The following is a 24,073-nucleotide window of genomic DNA, read 5'->3' as shown; positions in this document are numbered from 1 at the left end:
CTATATTTACAAGCTGTAGCATTCCCAGTATTTCTACCAGGAACCTGAAACAGGAGCTTGGCAGAGGTGTAGACATGGAGCCAGAGAGGTGCTATTCTGTGTCCCAAACAAAAAAAAACCAGCTACTCTGATCTAGCCCTAATCACTCTGAGTTGTGGGGCCAGAAGAGCCACATACGCACTTCAGATGGGAAGTTTTTCATCTCTGATGCCTTAATTTTGCTCTAGTCAGCTGTAGTTCAGTGGCTTGTTTTCAGGTCCATGTTACAAGGCTGTCCTTTCTCTCATAAAGCCTTCTGCCTCTTCTACTATGTGCCCTCCAGCTTCTGCAATAGTAAGTCCAGTGAAAAAATATGTGATCATATAATTAAAGGCTGTATCATTGTTCTGAACCACTGATTATGTGCTTAACGTCTGTTGCCAACTGTAATTCTTGTGCTATTTCCTAGATAGTGCTTTATTCATGCTTTAAGTTCATACATCTTGATGCATAAACACATGGAATAAAACTGGTTACACAGCACTGTTTATTATGTATCCAGTTTAAAAAAAACCAAAAAAACCAAACAGGTGCTTTTGCACCTTGCAGAGGTACCCTGGAGGATAACCCTTTTATATGTATCACAACAGCCATGAATTGTCAGAGAGGTACTTGGAAGCACTTTTTAAGATTCTCTTAAGGCTGAAACAGGTCAAAATCCAGTTTTAGTTGCAGGAAGAGTAATGATGTTAAAATCTCACTCTGAAGTTTTAAACTAGCTGGGGTGTGTCACAGTATCAGATTATGCTAAGTGTTAAAGCAGCACTCCATAATTTAGGGCCAATTCACATTCCCTAAATATTTTGTAAAGCAGGACATAAAGTTAATAAACATGACATCTTGATGTCTTCCAGCATAAAATCTAAGACTAGAAGCTTATCAGGGATGGCATTATAGTAACCAAGTCACCTAGAAATAATACGCCTCTCTGAGTTGGTTGCACAGGGTTCCATCTGAAAGGATGTTCAAAAGTAATATAAAGATGCTCAGAAGCTTGGCAATGGGTTCAGCAGAAGGCAGACGGTTATGAGCACAGGCAGTGATTCCTGGCAGCATGTGACAAAAAGTCCTGAGCCATCCACTTAATGTTAAGAAACCCTATTGAGTTTGGAAAAGTCTGGGTTACTTTAGTTGTGGTTGGTTTCAAAGGGAATAGGACATTTCTAGAGAGGAAGGATGCTTTTTCATAGTCCCGTTGTTAGGAAATCCCCTGGCATTCCTACCAGTCTGAAATATTCAAGGGGACCCAGTGAAGGCAAAGATGACTTCCAGCCAAAGAGCTGATGGTCTTCCAAGAACCTGTTCAAGGAAAGCAGAGTTTGAAATTGCTCAATAGCTTGTGAAATAGCTTGTCACAAGGGCTTAATCATTTCTGCAAAAGGTATTGCAAACAGCTTCGCTGAGGAATGCACCAGTTTCTGAAGATAAATTTTCCACTCTTAATTCAGTAATAATCCAGACAAGAAGTACATTTGTGGAGAAATCATGTACGGCAAACTGAAGATCACAAGTGCCTGTGGTAACTTAGCATTGCAGGCACTGTTGGGCATTAACCACAAAGATCACTTGCTTTAATTCACATGACAATGACAGTTTTAATCCACAAATGAAAGAAGTAATTTTACATGCAGACATATTCATATTTAAGAAAAATGTTTTATTTAAAATGATTGTTCTCCTGCCAGTTTTCATCTGTGTTCAATTATCTCCTTATTCAGTTTTCCTTGTTCTCCTAGACTCTAAAATTCTAGCATGATGATAGCACCACCAAGAAACACGTCCATAAAACAAAGTTACTCTGTAATTTTGTTTCTTCCCTTTATCCCATCTCTGCTCTTCTTCTGACAACCGCGTGCTGAAAATTTTGTAAAGCTTAAAAAGACAAAACAGAGCTTTAGCTCTAAAGTATAACAGGTCATGAGATCCAGAGTGTCAACAGTATAGTTAAATATTTGCTTATGTCCTGTAAAATAATAGAATTATTATCATTGTATCATTCAGCTCAAGAGCTAAAGAATTCAACAACCACTTAGATAATTTTTTTCTTTTGTGATAGATCATGTTTCAGTTCCACTTCAGTTAACCTTTGGACAGAACAAGATATTTTTTGCGTCACATACTTACCCTTTTTATGACTGTGAAGAAGCAATGAATCTCTTTGAAAATCAGCCGTAAGTGTTTCAGCTTCTTACTTAGGTGTTTAGATCCTGTAGCATGGTGTTTCAGGTAACTGGCAGCTGGGTTACTCAATCATTTCATAATTAAGCCTTTTGCACTCTCAAAATTTGCCAGTGTCCAAATCCTTTTTCTTACATTTTAATGGAGTTTAAAAATGGTTGAAGGGCACCAGGTGAACCGCTAACATAAAACACATGGAATAGGAATATTCATGGCATATATAATTATATAATTAAAGGCCAGTTCTTTGGGTTGCCATTTCTGTCGCTGCTAATGTATCTGCAGGTGAGCTCTGTGGACTCCTGCTTACCTGCTTGTTCCCTCAAATGATAGATTGGTGCTTTGGGTTGCAGTGCATTCAAATAGGACAGTCAAATCTGACTCTGCCCCCATCATCTGCCCTGCTCGAGATGTTGCTGCCCCAGGGCAGGCGCAGCCAACCCAAACCCCACTTTGTTCATCCTTATGTATGAGGGTTGATCAAGGTCATTTCCAGTCCTCTCAGACTTGATCTCAAAGTTTCTGCTAGATGCTGTAGTTTTCTGATCCTTGCTCAAATATTTAAGGGAGAAATTGGCTTTTGGGGGTTCTTGAATTGTTCTTACTATGAAGTTTTCAGCTTAATAGAGTAAGGGCACTATAACAGATAGATCTACCCTCCATGAATAACGATGGAATCTCATTTACTTTTTTTGTCAATGGGGGAAAAAGCCTGACAGTTTGTCATGACTATCATGTTATATTTGTAGATGCTATTCCTGTGCAAGCAATAGATGGAATTGCCAGTGGGACTGGAAGAAACATATCTGTGAAGAGTCCTCTTCAACACAGGATGTGATTAAACAAAACATGGTAATGTTTAAAAATAAGATTATTAGGTTTTTATTAGAAAACTTCAATATTTTCTTTGCTTTTTCTCTTATATCAGTGGTTGAATTAGGGATTTAAAAATTATTCTAAAGTTAACTCGAGAAGTGTAAGGTATTTTTTTTTTAGTGACAGTGCGGGGGTGGGAATTTAAGGGTGTAATTGAGGAGGGGCAATGAGACTGAATAACTCCTGAAAGGATATTTTTGTTCCTTTTACTATTTTGCTTCAATGGGAGGAACAAGATTTCAAGGCTGGGAAAGATAATCACCCACAGCTTTGACATATGCTGCAGTCATTTTTAGCATGTCTAATTTGAAAGGGTGTAATCAAATCTGTCACTGTATTTTAAGCATGAAGTTCTTCAGAACAATCATTCCATTGTCCGAAGGCCACTGGAGCTTGTTGTGATAAGACTTTTTATTTGGAATAACATATAAAATGTTTCTCTCCCCAGGAAGAAGAATGCCCACAGTTTCTAAACCCTGACCCTCCAATAATACCTATGGAGTACCGAACAAGGGTGTATTTTGAGGGGAGACATCTAGCTTATTATCGGGTAAGCAGATTAATTCAAAGCTAGCTGTCATTTGAATTCCACTTACTTAAACTGCAGCCACACCCCTCAACTAAACCATTACTTTGTGTTCCTTGGAGATCCTGCTCATAACTGTTTTTAAAGAAGGAGAAGAGCTACACATTCAAGTTTGATATAATATAGGTTACTGTGGTAGAGTCATCACCAAGACAGAATCAGAGCTGGACAAAATATTTTAACTACTAGATGTGGAGGGGTTTTTTTAAGAATGTTAAGTTGGATCTACTGAAACACATGACAATTATTTTTCATCTAATGAAATGAGAGGAGATTTAGGAATTGTGAATGTTTCGTATCTTTTTTTCTAATTAAATACTCGCTCTTTTTTTTGTTCTAGAATGACATCACTCTGTGTGCTTAATTCAGTTTTCACTTTCTGAACAAAAAAATGCACTCAGAAATTAAATGTTTCTTAGTTTGGATAAAACAATCTTTTGGGGGTTTTTTTTGTGTGTGTGTGACCGTCAAACCAGGTATTTTCTCAGCTCTAGCAAAGGCTTGTCTTTGTTGGTACTTGCTTCCAGAAAGTAAATTACAAAGCTTCTAAGAAGACAGAGTTTAACCCCAAGCTTTTAATTGTTTTATAACCTAGACAATGCATAAAATGTTATTGTTAGTTTGGTAGAAATGAAGCTTAAAAACTGCTTCTTTAGGTGATAGCTCAAGTATTGTTCTTAGATTCTATTGTTTGTTTTTGTGTTGTCTTTGTGTAAATGTGAATTGATGATAGATACGCTGGAGATTGCATCGATTGCTTACCAGCCATCTATCAAGGGAAAGAAGGCTCATGTTTTTTCAGGTTTTTTTTCATTTGCCAAATTGAAGTACTGTATAGCTTACAAAGTCCTTCTATCACCTCTGCTATGCCTGCCAAGGGATGGAGAAGGGTAAACAGGTCTGGAGAGTAACAATGTAAGAAGGGTATTCAGAGAAGGGTAAAAAGCAACCCATAAGCACTACAACCATATGAAGATCATGCTGTCTAGCACTCCACTATACATATATCAAGACCATGCTATACAAGCATATGTTCAAAAATAAACATTTTTGCTTGAAGGCCTTAAAATATATGTAAACAAAGAAAAGCAATTTGCTGGATTTAGTCTGTTCTCCGAGATGCCAGGACTGGTCCCTGGTAGGATGTCTGGCTGTGTGCAAGATGTGGCACATAACACTTGTCTTAAAGGCCACAGCTCCCTTTGCTAAAAATGGAAAAGTATTCCAGAGAATTTACTCACATTTCTTTTGTTTAACATTGTGAAGAGCTGTTTTTCTGCACAAGAGGAAAATCTTTCCTTGCTCCCTTGATATAAGTGGAACAGCCCATTCTCTCTCGAGAACAAATTCAGGGCAGATACATAATCTAGATGTGCTGAACTTGACTTCTAGAGGACCTTTTTCCTCCAAGGAGGAGAAACAGCAGCAGGAACCCAAAAACTCCTTCATCTAGTTTATCATTCTGTGAATAAGCACTTTAATCTTTCTCAACTACTAGTGGAGAAAAGGGAATGAAAAAGCTTCTGCCTTTTTTTTTTTTTCTGTGAGGTATCAATTACATTTAACAAAGGCACATCCTCTGGATTGAATGCTTTGTCATGGGTAGCAATGTTTAACAGTTTGCCTACAGCCCAAACCTAGTATGCATTTATTTAGCTTGGAACTGGAAAGGCTTACATGGAATTCAGGTCTCTGTAAGAAATAAGATGAATGCATAGGCCATAGGCTGGAAAGATGCTGGAGAGCAATGAGTGTCATATGATGTCAGAATAATTTTTCTTAGGTGAGGGCCATGTGAGAATGTCATCTCTGTTGTGGGAGCAGCTCCATATATCCTGGTACAGGGGTGCATTTTTAAGCCAAAATAGTAATGCCTTCAGTGCCAGGACTTGAATAGGCACGCACAGTGACTCCAGCTGTATACACAGACCTCTAAGTATATGTGAAAACAGACAAATAAGGCATGAAATAGTTCATTTGAGTCAGGGCATAACCTACGCTCAGCCTTTGGTAAACATCTCATGGAGGGCCGGGTGCTCAGAAGAACCTGTGGATGGATATTTTGTAGGGGTTGGCTCGCAGCCCAAATGCAAAATATCATGTGGCTTCTCATGTGGAATGATTTTGCCACAGGATATGCTGGGCATTACGGTGTGTTTGGAGCTAGCAGTCATGCAGCTATGAGCACATTTAAGGTTTTAATTGGTTAGGGCATTGGTATATATCCATTTTCCTCCTATTTTCCTTGCCTAAATTCTTGCTTAGAAAAAGCAAAAATGAATGTTCTGTCGTCGCTTTGAACTACTGGCTCTATTCTCTTGGTTTAATCTGTGCTTTGCTTAAAAGGGTGATGCACAGCCTGCCTTATCATGGGTGCCTAAGTACAGTAGCCAACATTGTGCATATAAGCATCTCTGTTTCTAGGTGGAGATTAGCAGTGAAGGTTTGGGCTTACTCAGTGAGTAGGAGAGGTGAATGGCCTCTAAAACTGCTATCGCAGAACTGAGGGGGAAGAATATGCTCACACATTTTGTATGCATCTCTTGTATGCACTTGTGGACACTTACAGTACAATGAATAAATCTCCTCATGAGGCCTTCCACTGGAGGGAAATAGACTAAAAGAGGAGAAGCTGTTGACTGTTTTTCTGCCTCTCCTTCCTCTGAAAGAGTTTCAGTAAGAAGTAGAAGTAAATCCAAGCTGTTGTCATTCTTTCGGGAATAGTCTCATCCAGGACAAGCAGTTGAGAAGAAAGTTTAGTACTGATCAGTCATATTGCTTGCAACTTCTGAGAGGCATTCTTCAGCTGAGTCCTTGAAGGATTGGCACAGTAGAAGAGACAGATGTACCAGCATCAAGATAACCTTATTAGCCCTCCAAAGATTTTCGTTAAAAGTAATTTCCCATTTGGATTTGTCTTTGTTATGTGTGTCTGATGTGTAACCCACTTCCTAGTGTTAGCTACATGTCTCTTCTTGCACCCAGACTGCTGAATGTGAGCTCTGTGACCTTCTGCTCAAGAGCCTGGTATAGCAACTCCTGATTTCAATTCACTCCAGGTAGCAGCTGTCACACATGCTGAAGCTCCCCTCCTCTCCCAGTGCCTTCTGTTAAGCATGTTGGAAAGCCTTACACAGCAGCAGCATAATTTGAACACTTTTGAAAAATACATGATATTTTGAAATACGTGGAGTAGGGAAGGTGAGGCAGCATTCCTCAGAAAAGAGATTTGTAAGGTGCTTTAAAACTTGGAGTATGTAGACATTTTCTGTAAAGCAGAATGGGCTGTAAAACTTACTGTAAAACTTTCAGAAAAGGCTTTTCAGAGCTCCGTCAGTAGTTCATATTCTGTATGCAGCTTCTGAGAAGGAAGAAGTAAAAAGTCTGTTCCCCTCTATAGCATAAACCTCTCAGACACTAGAGTCAGGCCTTTTACGTGGTTAAAGCATGTGCTCCTCCTCAGTTCCAAACCTTGGTGGGCTCCTGTGTCCGCTGCCCAACCTGTCACAGTGAAGGTCCAATATGAAACGTTTCCACTGCACTAATTAGATAAACCTACTGGCCCCTGAGTTACCAGTGATTCCAGCATTGAAGAAGTAGCTACAAATAAATAGGATAAGATCCTCATACGTGAGGCTTAGATGACAGCAGGAGACAACTTTCTAACCCTCAGAGCAGGAAAGAGGAATCAAGTAACCAGTATTTTTTTGCCATATACTCCAAGACTGAAGTGGTTCTGGACAAAAGCAGGAACTAGTTCTTTACATCCATAGAAAGCATCAAAGCAAAGTTTTCATGAAGTTCAACAAGGCCACTGGCAAGGTCTGCACCTGGATTGGGGCAATCTCCGATATCAGTACAGTCTGGGGGATGAATGGATTGTGAGTAGCCTTGCGGAGAAGGACTTGGGGATACTGGTGCATGGAAAATTAGATATGAGCCAGCAATGTGTGCTTGCAGCCCAAAAAGCCAATGGTATCCTGGGCTGTGTAAAAAGAAGCATGGCCAGCTGGTCGAGGGAGGTGATTCTGCCCCTCTACTCCGCTCTCATGAGACACCACCTGCACTACTGCGTTCAGCTCTGGGGCCCCCAACATAAGAAGGACATGGACCTGCTCAAGTGGGTCCAGAGGAGGGCCACGGAGATGATCAGGGGGCTGGAGCATCTCCCCTATGAGGACAGGCTGAGAGAGTTGTGGGTGTTTAGCCTGCAGAAGAGAAGGCTCACAGGGGAGACCTTACAGCAGCCTTCCAGTACTTAAAGGGGGCCTACAGGAAAGATGGGGAGGGACTCTTTAGCAGGAAGGGTAGTGATAGAACAAGAGGTAAGTTTTAAACTGAAAGAGGGTAGATTTACATTAGATATTAGGAGGAAATTCTTACTGTGAGGGTAGTGAGACACTGGAACAGGTTGCCCAGAGAAGTTGTGGATGCCCTCCCATCCTTGGAAGTGTTCAAGGTCAGGTTGGATGGGGCTTTGAGCAACCTGATCTAGTAGATGTCCCGGTTGGTGACAGGGGGGTTGGAACTAGATGATCTTTGAAGGTCCCTTCCAACCCAAGGCATTCTATGATTCTATAAAGGTGAAGGTGATCTTGTCACCCAGTGGGTTCTGATTTCATAAGTCTTTACCAACAATACTGTCTGAAAATATCCTTGCTACTTATTTCTTTCTCTGGTTCTTCTGGCAAAGCTGTTTGCACAGCTGTCCTGTGGTCCAGAGCAGGAGAATGACCAGCACAGAAACAGTGTCATGGGGTGATGTGTTTGGTTTTTAGCCAGCTCAGTTCCTCAATTGAATCACAGGCCAGCCAAGCTGAGATTTTTGCCAGTGCAGTGCAGGTCAGTATGTGCTGCAGCCTAAAGGCAGGAATGAATGGATTTAGGGCCTAGGGAGAAAAGAGGGGGAAGAAGGTGTCTAGGAGGCAGGAATACCCTTAAGCTGGTGCTGCCATCAAAGACTGTCCTGTGAAAACACAGCTGGAGTCGTGGTGAGGCAGGAGAAACAAAGCCAGCAAGATTGGAGAGATGTTCATTCCAGTTTCCCATACAATTCTTGCATTCCTACTCTGCCCAGGACCCCTACAGAGAAAACCTTAAAGGGCAGAACTCGCACAGCTCTGCTAATAACACATCTGATGTGTGAAGCCATCCAGTATTCACATCTCTTGGCTTTTTATTATTGCTCCCTAAAATGAGTGCTAGATATTTTCTTGCTTTATTTGTACTGCTTCGTGCTTCCACCTTTAACGAGTGTTGGAGGAGTGCAGCAAAGTAGCAGATTCCACTGGCTCAATGTTTCACTAGCTTTGTTTTAGAAGATTACTTTAACTGGTTAGCCTTCTCCATTTGGTCTTATTACTTCAAGTGCTGAATAGGATATTGCCTGATGATATTTTATTACACTTGGTGATGCTATATGAATTCTAAGCTGAACTTTTCTCTTCCATAGGATAAAAAATTTAAGGTTGGAAACAGCCAATTTGAATTTGAAGCTTCTGTTGATGAATCAGATGAAGGAAAATTTTCATTCATGAGTGAAGAGGTAAATGCAAAAATATGATTTGCCTACCAAATGTATTCAGTTCTTATAGTCCTGTTCCAGTGTCCAGAAATATTCAGGTAATACCGATTTCCCTCAGAGAAGAAGGTCACCTCTGATGGAGACTCTCTTTGGTAGTAACAGTCAAAGGCAGCAGCTTTGGCCCAGAGCTCCTGGGGTCTCCCCCTCAAAGCCCTTGATCTTTCTTCTTGATTTCTCTATCTATGCAATCCATGAATTCATTGAACTGTCCCTGGAGGAATTTGGGACCATGGCTCTTTTATTCTTCACTTGTTATGCAATCTGGTGAAATCATTGAGGATAAAAGATGAGAATTTGAGAGCTCTCCCTCTCCCCACTCCAATTCATTTTCCTTCCCATTTTACATCTATAAAAATGGGAATGGTAACAGTATGTTGTTGTTTGGCTACTTACTAGCTATGCTTCCTTCACTCTGGTTTATTTTACAGGGAAAGGAAATAATATTTAAAAAAATAACCTATTTACCAAGGTCAAAGTTGGACTCAAATGTTATGCTGACTTTAACCTTTATGTCTTATAAGCTTATTAACAGTGGTTTTGAGAACTAATTAGCATTTATGCAGCATTTGAGCCTAGCACAAAGCATTTGCATTGTATTTTTCTTTGCTCTTTTTCCTTCACGCTAGTTGTTATTGCTGCTGTCTTTCAATATGCTCATGTCTTGGAGCATGTGAACCTTGTGCTTTGGCTATAACGAGGGGGTTGTACTGCAAAAGATGCAAGAGATTTCCCCTCCATGTGGTGCGAGTCTGCCGTGTCCACAGAAGTAATGGGGCCAGATGGTGTGGGAAGGGAGAACTCAGCAGGGTCAGCAGTTATACTTACTGACTATGAACAGTACCTTTGCTACTTGGATACTTATAACCAAACGTAAATTAAATCAATGAAAAGTGAGTATTCAGATATTGTTGTCCTTTGGTACTTAAAAATTCTGATTGTGAAGGATTAGGTTCATTAAAACATTTTTCTATAAATGTATTTGGCCAAAATGAAAGAAAGAGCATAAGGTTTGGGATAGTTTCTAAAACCTTCACAGCTCTGATTATTGAGAGTCATAGAAAATGCATGAAATTAACCTTGCCAAATGAAGGTATAAATATCTCTATTGTGTCATCTTTTCCAGTTCTCCTATAGTGCAAATGAGACCCTACGACTTCACTTATCCATAAGAACAGATGAGGTCAAGATTGACAGCAAACTGATGGGTAAGTATGAAATATGGGATTAAAGGGAGGTTAATTACAGTAAACAGGAATCTATTCCTTCATAATTTGGAGTCATGTGAATAAGAATGTTACCTTTGTAGGTTTTACTGGTTTGGGTGAAACAATTAAATCTGACAGATTGAAAGTTATTAATAACAAACTCATGAATTAAACACCAGTGTTGTATACATTAAAGGCTGATTTAAATATGCTACCATTATTTTGCTACCATTATATGAGGTCAGCCTCACCTCTGTGCCTGGGAAGATCATGGAGCAGATCCTCCTAGAAGCTATGCTAAGGCACATGGAGGACAGGGAGGTGATTCGAGACAGCCAGCATGGCTTCACCACGGGCAAGTCCTGCCTGACCAACCTAGTGGCCTTCTATGATGGAGCAACTACATCAGTGGACAAGGGAAGAGCTATGGATGTCATCTATCTGGACTTCTGTATGGCCTTTGACACAGTCCCCCACAACATCCTTCTCTCTAAATTGGAGAGAGATTGATTTGATGGGTGGACTGTTCTGTGGATGAGGAATTAGTTGGATGGTTGCATGCAGAGGGTAGTGGTCAACAGCTCAATGTCCAGATTGAGATTGGTGACAAGTGGTGTCCTTCAGGGAGCCATATTGGGACCAATACTGTTTAATATCTTCATCAATGACATGGCTGGATCAAGTGCACCCTCAGCAAGTTTGCAGACAACACCAAGCTGAGTGGTGCGGTTGACACACCTGAGGGAAGGGATGCCATCCAGAGGGACCTTGACAGGCTTGAGAGGTGGGTTCATGTGAACCTCATGAAGTTCATGAAGGCCAAGTGCAAGGTCCTGCACCTGTGTCAGGGCAACCTCTGGTATCAACACAGGCTGGAGGGTGAAGGGATTGAGAGCAGCCCTGAGGAGAAGGACTTGGGGGTACTGGTGGATGAAAAGCTGGACATGTCCCAGCAATGTGCGCTCACAGCCCAGAAGGCCAACGGTACCCTAGGCTGCATCAAAAAGCAGTGTGGCCAGCAGGTTGAGGGAGGGGATTCTGCCCCTCTACTCTGCTCTTGTGAAACCCCACCTGCAGTACTGCGTTCAGCTCTGGGGTCCTCAATATAAGAAAGACATGGACCTGTTGGAGCAGAGGAAGGCCACAAAAATGATCAGAGGGATGGAACAGCTCTCCTATGAATTGAGGCTGAGAGTTGGGGTTGTTCAGCCTGCAGAAGAGAAGGCTCCAAGGAGACCTTATTGTGGCCTTTCAACACTTAAAGGGGGCTTATAAGAAAGATGGGGACAAACTTTTTAGCAGGGCCTGTTGTGATAGGACAAGGGGTAGTGGTTTCAAACTGAAAGAGGGTAGATTTAGACTAGATATAAGGAAGACATTTTTTACAGTGAGGGTGGTGAAACACTGGCACAGGTTGTCCAGAGAGGTGGTAGATGCCCCATCCCTGGAAACATTCAAGGTCAGGTTGGATGGTGCTCTGAGCAACCCGATCTAGTAGAAGGTGTCCCTGCTCATTGCAGGGGAGTTGGACTAGATGATCTTTGAAGGTCTGTTCCAACACAAACTATTCTGTGATTCTATGATTTTCAAATTCACATCTGCTCTGGAGGGCAATCCTAATAGTGCAGCTTCACAGTTCAAATGTACTTAAGTAGTTTGATTTTTTGTTTCCATGGCCATTTCCCTTCCCCAATGAACTTTCCCCCTCCAGTAGCAGAAAGGGGATCCTTCTCACTGCCTCTCATATGGACTTTACCTGAAATCTCAGCTTTCAGCTGTGTCTCAGCTCAGACAGGTTCTGCAGTCTTTGTGTCTGCTAGCTATCAGCAATACACAGAAACATTCATTGTGCTTTAAGCTCATTACTTTAGTCATTTATTTCTACAGCAAAAAAAAAAATGTAAAAGTGTTTTACAGCACAAAGACTTGGTCTCTGATATAAATTCCTCTCTAAATATAAACTTCTTTATTTCTTTCCACATACAATAATGAAGCAATTATGTCTGTGAACCTATCAAAATCAGTGGAGCAGTATCTGGGAGCTGGGACCTACCTTACACTCCTTTGAACTGAAGTTTAAGGCATAATATTGCAAAAAATGTGAGGCAACATGCTTGTTACTTGTGTGATGAGTCAACATCAGGAAAACTAATACTTCCCCCAAGTAATTGCCCCTGCAGATTAATTCTTCAGACCATATTTTTCTATCTGTACAATATTTAAATTTATTCCCTTATTGGCAGAATAGAAGTATGTTTTTAGAAGATTTTCCCTATGGCTCTGTGTGCAGTGTTGAAAGCACTTAAAAGAGGACCTGGCATGAGTGTTACAGGGAGGTCATATTACAATCTCACACTGTCTTAATTCCATTCCAAAGGCTGTGGTGTTTAAAACTGCAGAATTTTGACCAAATATTCCCAACATCTTTTTTCCAAGTCTGGGAAAAACATAAAAAAAAAAGAAGTAGCTAAATTATTAAAGGAATGTTATCATTCAAATTGAAATATAGAACCCTTGCAAGAGGGGAAATTGAAAAATTATCAACAAATGTCTATTTTCATTATAAAAGGGACTTTTTAAATCCAAATTCTCTGCTGCTTTTAAATTTCCTTGCCATATGAAATCCTGAGCATGATGGTTTTTATGCATCTTGAAAAGAATTGGCTTTGGGTATATGGCTGCTGCTGAGAAGCACCTTTGAACCTGCCAGTGAAAGAACCCTTTCTTTGTATAACACTTAGTGAATACTAAGTTACGATAGCGTTTTTACATCTCAAGCCATCAGGGGTTCTGAACAGTATGAAATCCAATATATCCCTTTTATCCTTTGTCCTTTTTATCAATGATTTCACAGCTGGTATCTCAAGGTGATGGATAAGAGTCTGAATCTAATGAGTGGCTTGCTGCTGGTACATTTAATGAGCTGATCAGTGAACAGAGGGAGTGTTTAATGCTTTGAGGCCGTAGCTTTCTCCGTTGCATTTATGCAACTGGATGTGAGGGACGTCAAGACGTTGCAGCGCTGACATTGTTTACTGAGTGATGAGATGAAAATCCCTGCCCAGCCAATGAAGGATAACAAAGTAATTCAGTAAGCGTATTGCCGTGCCATACCAGGTGGCCATGTGGCAGTGTGGGTGGGAAATGCAGGGTTTAGGAAGGCAAGGGGAAGATTCGTTTAACAATATTACCTGCTCAAATCCCTGTGCAGTAGCAACCTTTCAGAGTGCTGGATTAAGAAAGCAATCTGGTTCCTGCAAAAGCAATTCACAGCATAGATGTGAGGAACCTTCCTTGCCGCTGCCCACACCATCTCTTCTGCTTATAAAAGCAAACAGCAACATACCAGGGCTGTCAGTCTGGTGCTTTTCCCCAGCACTGCGTTCACATCCAACATACAGAGTGAATAGTTAACACACAAAGTGTTGAAAATATTGCTTGGGTTATGTTTGTTGCTCGGTGACTTCTGTATTGATGTGCTCAGTATATGAAGCAAATGATACTACTCCTGCTTTGTGCTCATCGATTCCTTGAGAATTCAAGATAGGGGTTGAATAAAATGGATGTTCTTTCTCATTGATTCATTGTTACAAATGCTGAAGTCCCTTGGCTTTGCATACATCTCCAATGATGTCTCAACTGAGTTTGTGCTGGTAAAGCTACTTGAAATCAAGTGGATATGATGATTAGATGTAAGAAGGGTTAAAACCAGGCTTCATCATTGCATTAACTCTTCAGTGTAAGGGCAAGAATAAAAACATGTTATTCTGTTAAAGACTAGCTGTGAAACTGAATGCTGAGGTTTTAAATATGTAGCATTTAGAGAAAAACTGCTCTTATGAGCTAATATGCTCTCATGCAAGTGGCAGAGAGGCTGTAGCCAAGTTTTGGGCATCTGTAATATTGCTCATGCCTAGCAGGGGAATAAGAGCACTGCTGAAAAATAATGGAAAACCAGCGTTCTCATTTTACTTTTTCATTTCGGTAGAAATCTGACATGGTAGCCTCTTGAAATTAGATTTTTAAAGTTACTGCTGCTGCTGTTATCTAGGAAGTTATCAAGTGCGTTGAAATGTTAGTGACTGGAGGGTGGTTTTGCCAGTGTCCTTCCTACAGTCCTGCTCCTCTGAGAATAAAAGTTTTATTTAAATAGACATTTTTGATGGCCTTACCATATGCAATCTCAAAGGGATTTATCCTAGTCTCTCTTGCCCACATCTGATCACTTCTGTTTACTCTGCTTTGCTTCTTGCATCTTTAAGGATGAACATCCTTTGAAAAAAACCCAGTGTCACTAAGGGTACCGTTTCTTGACACTTAATGAGCACATAAAAGAGCTCATCACTACTGGAAAGGGGAGATGTTGAGTCTCTGTCTTGTACTCACCACTCCCATCTGTGAGCACATTTAACTCTTGAAAGAGCACAGGAGGAAACCTGGATAGTTTTCTGCTGTTCTGGTAAGTTAAGTTGATTTACAAGAAGACTCAACAAGTGCCAGAGCCTCGGTGGCAGAGGGTGAGAAGCTGTGTGGCCAGAAAAAAAGAGCAGCAAAGAGTAAAGAGAAGCAGGGATGACGGGAAGGAGCAGAAAAGGAGGGAGCAAGAAGTTTCCCTCTTTACAATAATCAGCTCACCTTCCCAGGGAAGCAGAGCACTCACACACTGGGTAATCTGTGGAACTTGCATGCTTCCCCTAGAGAAACATGTGGCATCTTTTCAGTCCGTTTTCTTCTGGGCTAGCTCTCAAGTGCATCTTCCAAATGTTTTCTTGCAAGCCCAGGCTTTCTGTATGGTGCTGAACCACCCAGCTTGTCTCAAGGTTTTGCATCTATTTGGAAAAATTAATTTTGTTCAGTGACTCTGCATCATGACAGAGATTGACGGTGGCCAAAACAAGCTTACTGTCTGGGACAATTGGTGCATCGTTCCTCAGTAAGAGAGGCGTGACTGTCAGACCTCATTCTTGGCTCAGAAAAACCAGAATTAAACCCCACTACAGAAAGAATAAGGCATACATCAGGACAGCAATTCAAGAAAAAAGGGAAAACAAAAGCAAGAAAATAGAGAGGAATGGAGAAATGAAGAGGTATTAACTTGAATAACACTTCATTAAGTGTTAACTTTCTATTCAGTTCAGGCTTTAGCGATGATTTTGGAAAGGCCCAAATTTCCTGGAAACGGCCTACAAAGGCAGCTCTCTTCCTTTAAATATGCGACTGGCAGAGGTCCCATGCCAGCTGATGACTGTCCCTACCGACACCCATGCAGAGTTTATACCCTTCCACGTCTGACTCCTGGTACACCAGGAGGACCTGTTTGTTTGAACTAGTCTTTGAACAGTTGTATAGGCAGGTTCATTGAGGATAGTCAAAGAAAGGACTTTGTACTTAAATGTTTTGACATGCCTGGGTGAAAAAAATGTATTCGGGTTCTACCTGATAGTTTATTCATACTGTGCACATGGATAGATTTCAGGTTTTTCCATGCAGGGAAAAATACAGTTTTCTCTCAGCATCATTCAGGGGTTAAGTACAGAGTGTGCATATTCTTCACACAACTCAACTGAGCTTTGTACATAGGATTAATTTTCCTTCCTATAACACACTCAATATCCTTAAAACAGAGGAAAATGTCTAAGTACACTTACCATTCACATTTCAGTGACTCTGTACAACTGCTCTTATGGACGAAGCGACTGCAGCTTATGCCTCGCGGCCCATCATGACTATAAGTGTGTCTGGTGTGAAGAAGATGGCAAGCCCAGCAAGTGCGTTTATGAAAAACTCTGTCACGCTCCTCCCACCGACACGTGTCCTCATCCAGAAATCACTCGTGTAAGATTGCTTTTTTCTCTCCCTACCAGTGTATTATTTTTCAGGAGAAAGCATCCAAGCAAGCTCATACTGAAAGGCAGTTTTTTTCCTAGGATGTTAAGTAAGCCTCTGAAATAGCTGCAAGGAAATAATGCCAGTAGTGATGTGTGTGAGAGATTTGTAAAGACTCAAAATAAGAGACTGAATGGACTCTTTGAGACTCCTTGTTTTTCAAGCCTTGTCCTCACTGTGCCAGAAGCCAGGCTAGCAGTGTACGCTTATATGTGGCACTTGATTCTTGGGAATTAGCATGGATTTTTTTCTGTCCTGAAGTCCTTTCTACCTGAAATAAGTCTATAAGAGAGGTTCACTGCTCCTGGAACTACAAGCACTTAGCAGGCTCATTAACAGGCTTCAAACTAGGCTTTTAAATAGTATTTAATAAGGGAGCAAGTTGTTTCTACATCACAATGTGTTTTCCAGGTGTCAGTGATACTTTCCAGTCCACATCGGCATTAAACTCAAGGCTGTACAAGTTGAACATAAAAAGTCAGAGAGGCCAAATGTGCACCCCTGACTTACTCTGCAGTTGGAGCATTCACGCAGGGCAAGGGAAGAATGTTGTCCACCTTGGTGGACCAGTAGCCAAAGCAAGAAGTGATAAATCCTTGTCTTTTTCAGCCACAAGCCAAATGCTGTTTTTCTGGGCATAACTGTCAAGAAAAGAGTGGTATGTACTTCTACTGGGCAAATCTAAATTGCTCTGACAGTGGTATCAGTACTTTGAAACTCAGACACACAGTTTGATGAGAACATATCCCAAGCTATCATAAAATGCAGTAACTCTATTGACAGAGGTTGAGTCGTAACAGGGATGTTTCACTCAATAGGGACTGTTTAATTCTGAAACCTGGGCTCAAAGTGGTAGAGACGCTGAATCTCCTGAGGCTGCATAGTTAGAGGTGCAGTGTGGGTACAGGCAGACCAGCAGCCCGCTGGATGAGGTTGGCCATGATGGTGTATTTAAGAAGAAATGGCAGGTAAACAGTTGAAGTTTGCCAAGGAAGGCAAATACCCTGAAATCTTGACAGAAAGTGTGGAGAAGAATACTTGTGTGATAGCTTTGCCCAGATAAAAATGATTTGAGTGGGAAGGGAAGGGAAGGGAAAATTAAGAAAAATAAAAGTGTTTTCACCTGGGATACTGTTTTGTACATGATTGTGGATTAAATACTAAATACTAAAATATTAGTTTTTTCAAAAATTTTGTTAGCTCCAGATTTGAACAAAGTATTTGGAAACATCTACACAAACTGTGGAGTCATTTTTCAGGTAGTTTATTTATGGATGGAGTGAAAAGGGATGGCCAATGGACAGAAGTTTTAGGGAGCTGAACCAGTGGGAAAACAGAGCAAGTGATTCTGGAGGCGGGCTGCGCAGCAGGCAGCAGCAGCCAGGTCTCTGTGCTCAGACATGCTTAGGTGTAAGAAACTCTGATTGTGATGGAGCAGAAATTAAAGTCCAGATTTTCAGAAGCTGTATTTGTTTGGCTTCCAATTACTGCATTTGGGACTGTGCAACCTCCCTCTTCTTGATGGTAAACTTGCAGCCCTCCAAAGCTGAAGACCTGAAAAGGTCTTCCTGGAGGTGCTCCAAATATTACATAGGAAAGCAGGTTAGTCTCCCAACAAATATTCAGGATTCAAGTGCCTGTTCAGGCCATATTTCAACCTGAGAAGTCCACTGCAACTGCAGGATTTTCTCAGTCCTCATTTTAATTGCAAATTATTTAATTAGCATCAGCCCGTATACTGCAGCATCCTACCATTCAATGCAATAAGGAACATAGGGGACTAGAGGAACTTCTGAAGACACTATGTGGGGCAGCAGTGTGTGTTAGGAAGGTGCACTGTTCTGATGTGAACCTAAAAGGAGAAAATCATGGCAAAAAAAAATGCTGGAAAAGCTCCATGGAATGATTGTGAGAGGAGCCCAGCCCGATCCATTTGCTTTTCAAAATCACGCTGCTTTAGTAGAGGAAGCAAACTCTGTTCTGAGTAAATACTAGGCAGGAGTTTTGTACATAACAGTTTGCCACAGGAGACACGAAATCTGCAGCTGATGAATACTGGTTCTGAGCTAACAGATGATTAATTAACATTAAAAAGTTACATAGCGTGGTTTTGTGTGGGTCCTACAAGAAACGTCTTTTGCTTTTCAAGTGTGGGTAAGTCAAAGTAGCTTCAAATAATATGGAAGAGCAACATGGTCACTGCAGTATTTAATTTTGCTTTTTTTTTACTTTCCCTCATGCAAACACAGATTGAGCCAAAAACTGGACCACTAAGTGGTGGAATTCTTTTGACCATAATGGGATCTAATTTGGGAATAAAAGCAGAAGATGTAAAAAATATAACGGTAGCAGACAAGGAATGTATTTTCAAAGAGGAATTCTACTCTGTTTCCACAAGGTAATTGCTGGATATTTTTCACAAGATTGTAGAAGAAAAAAGGAACTTCTGTACATTTTTGGGAGAAGATGATCTTCCTGTGGTAATAAAAGGTTATCAATAGAAGAAAGAACTAGTGCAATATACCTGCAATATTTCATAGTAACATGTCTGAGTATTTAAAATTCTTGTAGATTCTAATACACCAACAAATTTACAATAGCATACTACCATCCTACTTTTGATTGATTGATTTGTTTTTCCTCATTTGTCTGAAAAGCTTTCATAAACTATTACTGCAGATATCTTAAGACTATTTATTTGTTTTTAAATTAAAGGCATCATAGGTGTGCATCTAGTCATTAAAATCTTTGCTAAATCTGAACCACAGTGCAGCCAAACATACAAGGTTTATGGGAAGGTAAGCAAAGCAAGAGGAAGCTTAAATCTTTTTGTCTTAGTCCAGCCACAAAGTTACTTTCCTGGGGGCAGGGAGGGAGCCTGGAGTTTTGCTTTAGCTTTAGATGACTAAGTTTCATCACAGAGCCAGCAAGTCCATGGATGTTGAATTGCCTAAGCAGGTTGGTAGATGTTTTGCGGATTACTTGTCACACTCTTAAGCAATGCCAAAAATTAAAACAGTGCCTTAATTCTTCTAGGTATCTAGGTGTTTACTACAGATTATATCAAGCATCTAATTTCAAGAGGGAGATACCCTTCTGATATTAGCTGATAAAAAGCATAGCATGAAGTTTCAGTAGTAATATTATGAGTAATGACATATTTTAAGCAGTGTGATTTTTCTTTCATTCAGTTTTGATATTTAAAGCTGCAGCTGAAACCTTGGCTTTCTTTCTCTTCAGTTAATTTAAAGTGTAATACAGTGACTTTTTGCTATTTCTGTGGCATGCTTTGAAAGGGATTTTGAAGACACCTAGGTGATTTTTTTAGCTTTTGAAAAATGTTTAGCTTTAGTCAGTTAGTGGGTCAGGCATTTAGAAGCTTTACAGGCCCCTAGGATTTATGAATATTTGTATAGCTATATATCTCTTACTGCTTCCCAAATTCATTGCCATCACTCGTGCGTTTACATGTGCATCACCATCCACAAAATGCCCAACTCTTTTACAGTCATCTTTTCTCATTCCCTATTTTCAGTGTTTGCAAAAGCTGCACTGAATTGCAGCATAGCCTTACAAGAATTTCCCCAGCCTCTTGGCTTTTTCTAAAGCTTTTTGATATTTTTAAATACATGGAAAGGAGCCAGAACTGAGATGACTGGTTCCTTGTATCATAGCAACATTACTGGTTTCCTAAGCTCTGCCAGTGTGGTAATGGGTGAGAACAAATGCAACGTGCATAATGTCATTTATCAACAAATCAGGGGGTTTTGAAGGATGTTCTCCATTAGAGAAGCCTTGAAAAAGAAGTTATTCAAAATCTCCAAATAGATATTTGTAATTTTCTGTTTTTATCTTCCTCCATTCTTTTGTTTTATTATTACCTTCTTCTATTTAATTTAATTTAAAAAAAAAAAAAAAGTAAGTGCCTAGTCTTGCTCCCCTATCCTTCTGCAGTAAAAAGCTAGTCATTTTTAGGAGACAGTTGCTCCCATGGGCAGGAGAGCAGCAAGATTTAAGGCTCTTAAGGGTGCTTTCTGGCTCTGCGGTGATTTAATTGTTGGCCTTGGAGAAGTCATGTTCTCATTCTTTGTAGTTTTCCATTTGTAACATGGGGGAAGGGAGGCAATGCCTTCGCTGGGGAGGGGAGAGAGGGGACTTTTCTCAGTTAAAATCCCTGCTAACCACTCTATGGCGTTTCCTACACACACACCCCCCAGCCCCGGCCCCTGACTGCTTTCCCTAGCTTGACATATGGTAGAAATTCTTCCAAAGGCACCGTTTCCTGTTTCTGCCTGACAAGAAGATACAACTTCCAAGAATACAGTAGAGAGATGATGAGGAACAGACTCAGGCAACCATACACATGCCAGGACATGCAAGAATTTAGAGAATTTTGTCCATTTGCCAGTACCCAGGCACAAAAGTCTGGAGTGATCTGCAGAGGGACTTGACAATCCTTTTATTATAAATCCCGATTTAAGTAGATTATACCCAGTAATTTGGGGTTGTTGTGGTGGATTTTTTTCTGTTTGAGGGTTTTTTTTAAGCAGTCATGCACTGCTTGAGGAAGAATAGCAATAATCCCGGAGAGAAAGAGCGGAGGAAATGAGCAGTGATCCTCGGGGTGTGTCCTATATGAAACTGTCTGCCTGCACAGGCTGCAAACATTATATACCTCCTTATCTAACTGTATTATCAGCTCTCCATTAAGCATTTGTCCCAGTTTTCAAGTGTGTCGAATCCTTGTTGCATTTTCATGCTTGTATTCTGTGGATCACCTGTTTGAAATAAAAGTATAAACATACTAGCTATCACTCAGCAGCAGTGTTAGTTAAGGCAGTGTTTTCTCAGCCAGTGTTACTTGACCTCTGATTTTGCGTGGGTTATCTGAAGATTTATTTTCAGAGAACAGTAATTCTAAAGGGATTTTGATCGTAGGTGTGAAAATACAGTAGTTTAAAGCTGAAAGATAGCAGGATGCCCAACAAAAGTATCAGCAGCTAAAACACGAAGTTATAAGATAGCTGATGGTCTGATTCTTACATCAGGGAGCATGGCGGGGGGTCCTTCATTTTTTTAACATCCTAAGGTCCAGTGAAAACCTTGTGTAGGAAAAGTTCATCTCTGACTTCTGGGCTGAATTTGAGTATTCTGTAGAAGGCACCTCTACTAACTGACTGCTAAAGTAGCTGTTGTGTACAGTGCTCAGGTTTCAGTTTTACCTACCTTTAGATAGGAGATTAAACTATTGTTGGGTGTTCTTGCTGGGAATCTGAGGCAGCGTTCAAGTACCTTGTGTAGGATACAGCGAAGTTAGTGCTTTTGCTGGCAGTGTGTGGTAGCTCACATACATTGCACTGGTATTGCAGCTGCTACTTCTAACAGATAAACTTAAGTTCTTTCTTGCTAGGATTGTATGTCAAGTGGGATCAATGAATGAACCAAAACAAGGTCAAGTTGAAGTTGACATCAATGGAAAATTAGGTAAATCACCAAGTGAAGTGCTGTTTACATACCAGGTAAGTGCATTTTTTTCAGAGACCTGTTTTATACCTTGTGCATGACTTAAGATAGAAGTTTACCTGTTAAGCACAGAGTAGATTGTGTTTGCCTTACAAACTTTGTTTCATCAATAGCACTGTCATTTGTTAGAAAACACTTAACTTGTGCATTTCTTTATGCAAAGGGTGTACCAAAAATCTAGTCTGATCAATAGATCCAGAGTCTCAAAATAGGATGATGTTGTTTGCAATTCAAGTCAAAAAGATGTGGTAGAAAAGAAACTGTAATAAACTTATTCAGTAGTCACATAATATCTCTTAAGCATCACTATTGAATAAAAAAAATCAGCACTGCAAAAAATTAGGTATTATTTAGACGCACAGTTGGTGCACTATTTTAATCACAGTGTTTAGTCTAGCCAATGTTCTTAATTACAAGAATGGATGCAGAGCAGCTGAAGAATATGTAATGAAGGTACATTAATTTTTTAATCATTTATTTCATTCAGAATTACAGCATGCAGAGTCACAGACAGTGTGATGTGTGTTCATATTACACATGTGCTTTGTTTTCAGTGTCACTGTGAAGGAGAATTTCGTTTGTGTCTTAATTGCTTTACCCTAAATGTGACCCTAGGTTATAGCTGGTCTAGCCTGTGGTTTTAGCAGCAAGTAGCTTTATGTGTATCTATAAGGTCTTCAAAATTTGTAAAAGCCTGTGATAGTTGAGAGGTTTAAATAATATCTGTCCTCATATTGATACTTAAAATTACACCTATAAACTGTAAACCTGTAAAACATTAAGGGTGGGTTAGGCTTTTATCTTCCCCTGTATTTAAATTTCTGTCTCATTGATTCTTGATATCTTGTGAGAAGAAAAGGAAAGGAGTTGGCAGTAAACTGTAGAATAAGTCAAGAATGACATTCAACTGAGAAGAGACTGTTCTTGGTTTTGCAAAACAGGCCAGAAGTGTTTTTTCTATAATTTCCAATCAAATACCTCCTCTCCCTGATGGTATCTCTGCAAAAACCACCCTTTTTGCTTGAAAATGTCCTCTGTTCCTTTGTGGAAATGTAGGTTATAATTAAGTCTTTCTTCGCCGATCTCATTCATCTTAACCAGAGAACAATATAATCTGCCGTGTTTATGTGTTTGTGGTCTCTAGGACAGAGGCTATGACAGTAAACCCTACATGAGATGAGATTTTGACATGAACCCGTTGTGTTGGGTACATTTTACACCAGTTCTCCTATGCTTCTCCTGTGTGTAAAGATTCTCCCATGGTTTGCATGAAAACCACAAGAAGATGTTATGGAGTGTGTTGAAATGTAATCTGAAGCCCCCATGTAGGCTTCGAAGCCTGTCTGTGAACTTGTTCTGTTGTGATTCCTGCTCAGCCCATCTGGCAGGCGAGATAAGCAGCCACCGCCTTTGGCTACTTAAGGGAAAGATTCTTGATCTCCCATCAGTGAGGTGCTAGGAGAAGCCACTCTGCACAGGTGTCATCCAGGTGGATGTTTTCCTGCAAGTCCAAGATTCCCTCTGTGCCAATCTCTGCCTGCATTGAGGTTACTGAAATATCAGATACCTAAGCTAACTGCTGATAAAGAGCGTTTTTATTTACTGCAAAAATCTTTCCATGGGGACTCTATTTACAAAATGCAAAGCAATGGCAAGTAATACAGTTTATGCCTTAAACTGGTGAAATTGGTTTCTATTTTCATTTCTCTCTGTTCCACGAGAAAATGAAGCCAACTGTTGACTGCAGCAGGATTAAAGTCAGTACAGGGGCATCGCATTCACGCGCACCTCTACAAGTGTAACACGAGAGCTTTTAGCATGAGAACAGACAATCAGAGCAGACAACTGTGTCAGCTGATATTGTCTTAAAAGCTACAATCTTGTTTCACTGCTGTTTTCAGGCAGTTCTTTGGTGACTTCTTTCAGCAGACATGCAAAATCTGTGCTTTAAAACCTCTCCTATTCAGTATATATAAAGGAAAGAAAATACTCTTCTTTCCAAGAGCCTTCTTAAAATAAATTTTCTGTTATGTATTTCCCCCTTTCTTTGGCACATTGTCTGGCTACCCTCCTGCTGGTAATTATCACTGGTTTTGCAGGGTGTGGCAGCACAGGGCAGAAGTGCAAAGCAGTGCACAAGGAGACAATGCAGCTGCTCAGCCTGGTGTGTCTGTGGACACCGGAGGTGTCACCATA

At 40.5% G+C, this 24,073-nt stretch overlaps 1 protein-coding gene across 11 annotated transcripts in view; it reads left to right on the top strand.

Moving 5' to 3' along the window:
* The window catches only part of PLXNB2 (plexin B2), a 261,927-nt gene that overhangs the window by 192,778 nt on the left and 45,076 nt on the right, over positions 1-24,073 (top strand). For all 11 annotated transcript variants that reach the window (XM_069801975.1, XM_069801980.1, XM_069801969.1 and 8 more), the window contains 8 exons: positions 2,096-2,210; positions 2,967-3,069; positions 3,542-3,643; positions 9,132-9,224; positions 10,387-10,468; positions 16,131-16,303; positions 18,604-18,752; positions 21,765-21,873. In XM_069801975.1, coding sequence (XP_069658076.1) covers positions 2,096-2,210; positions 2,967-3,069; positions 3,542-3,643; positions 9,132-9,224; positions 10,387-10,468; positions 16,131-16,303; positions 18,604-18,752; positions 21,765-21,873 — 926 coding nt within the window. The remainder of the gene's footprint in view (positions 1-2,095; positions 2,211-2,966; positions 3,070-3,541; positions 3,644-9,131; positions 9,225-10,386; positions 10,469-16,130; positions 16,304-18,603; positions 18,753-21,764; positions 21,874-24,073) is intronic.

The sequence above is a fragment of the Haliaeetus albicilla genome, chromosome 14, assembly GCF_947461875.1.
Source record: "Haliaeetus albicilla chromosome 14, bHalAlb1.1, whole genome shotgun sequence".
In the NCBI taxonomy this organism is placed as follows: domain Eukaryota; kingdom Metazoa; phylum Chordata; class Aves; order Accipitriformes; family Accipitridae; genus Haliaeetus; species Haliaeetus albicilla.
Note: the sequence above shows the minus strand (reverse complement) of the source record. Positions and strands in the feature narration are given on the sequence as shown.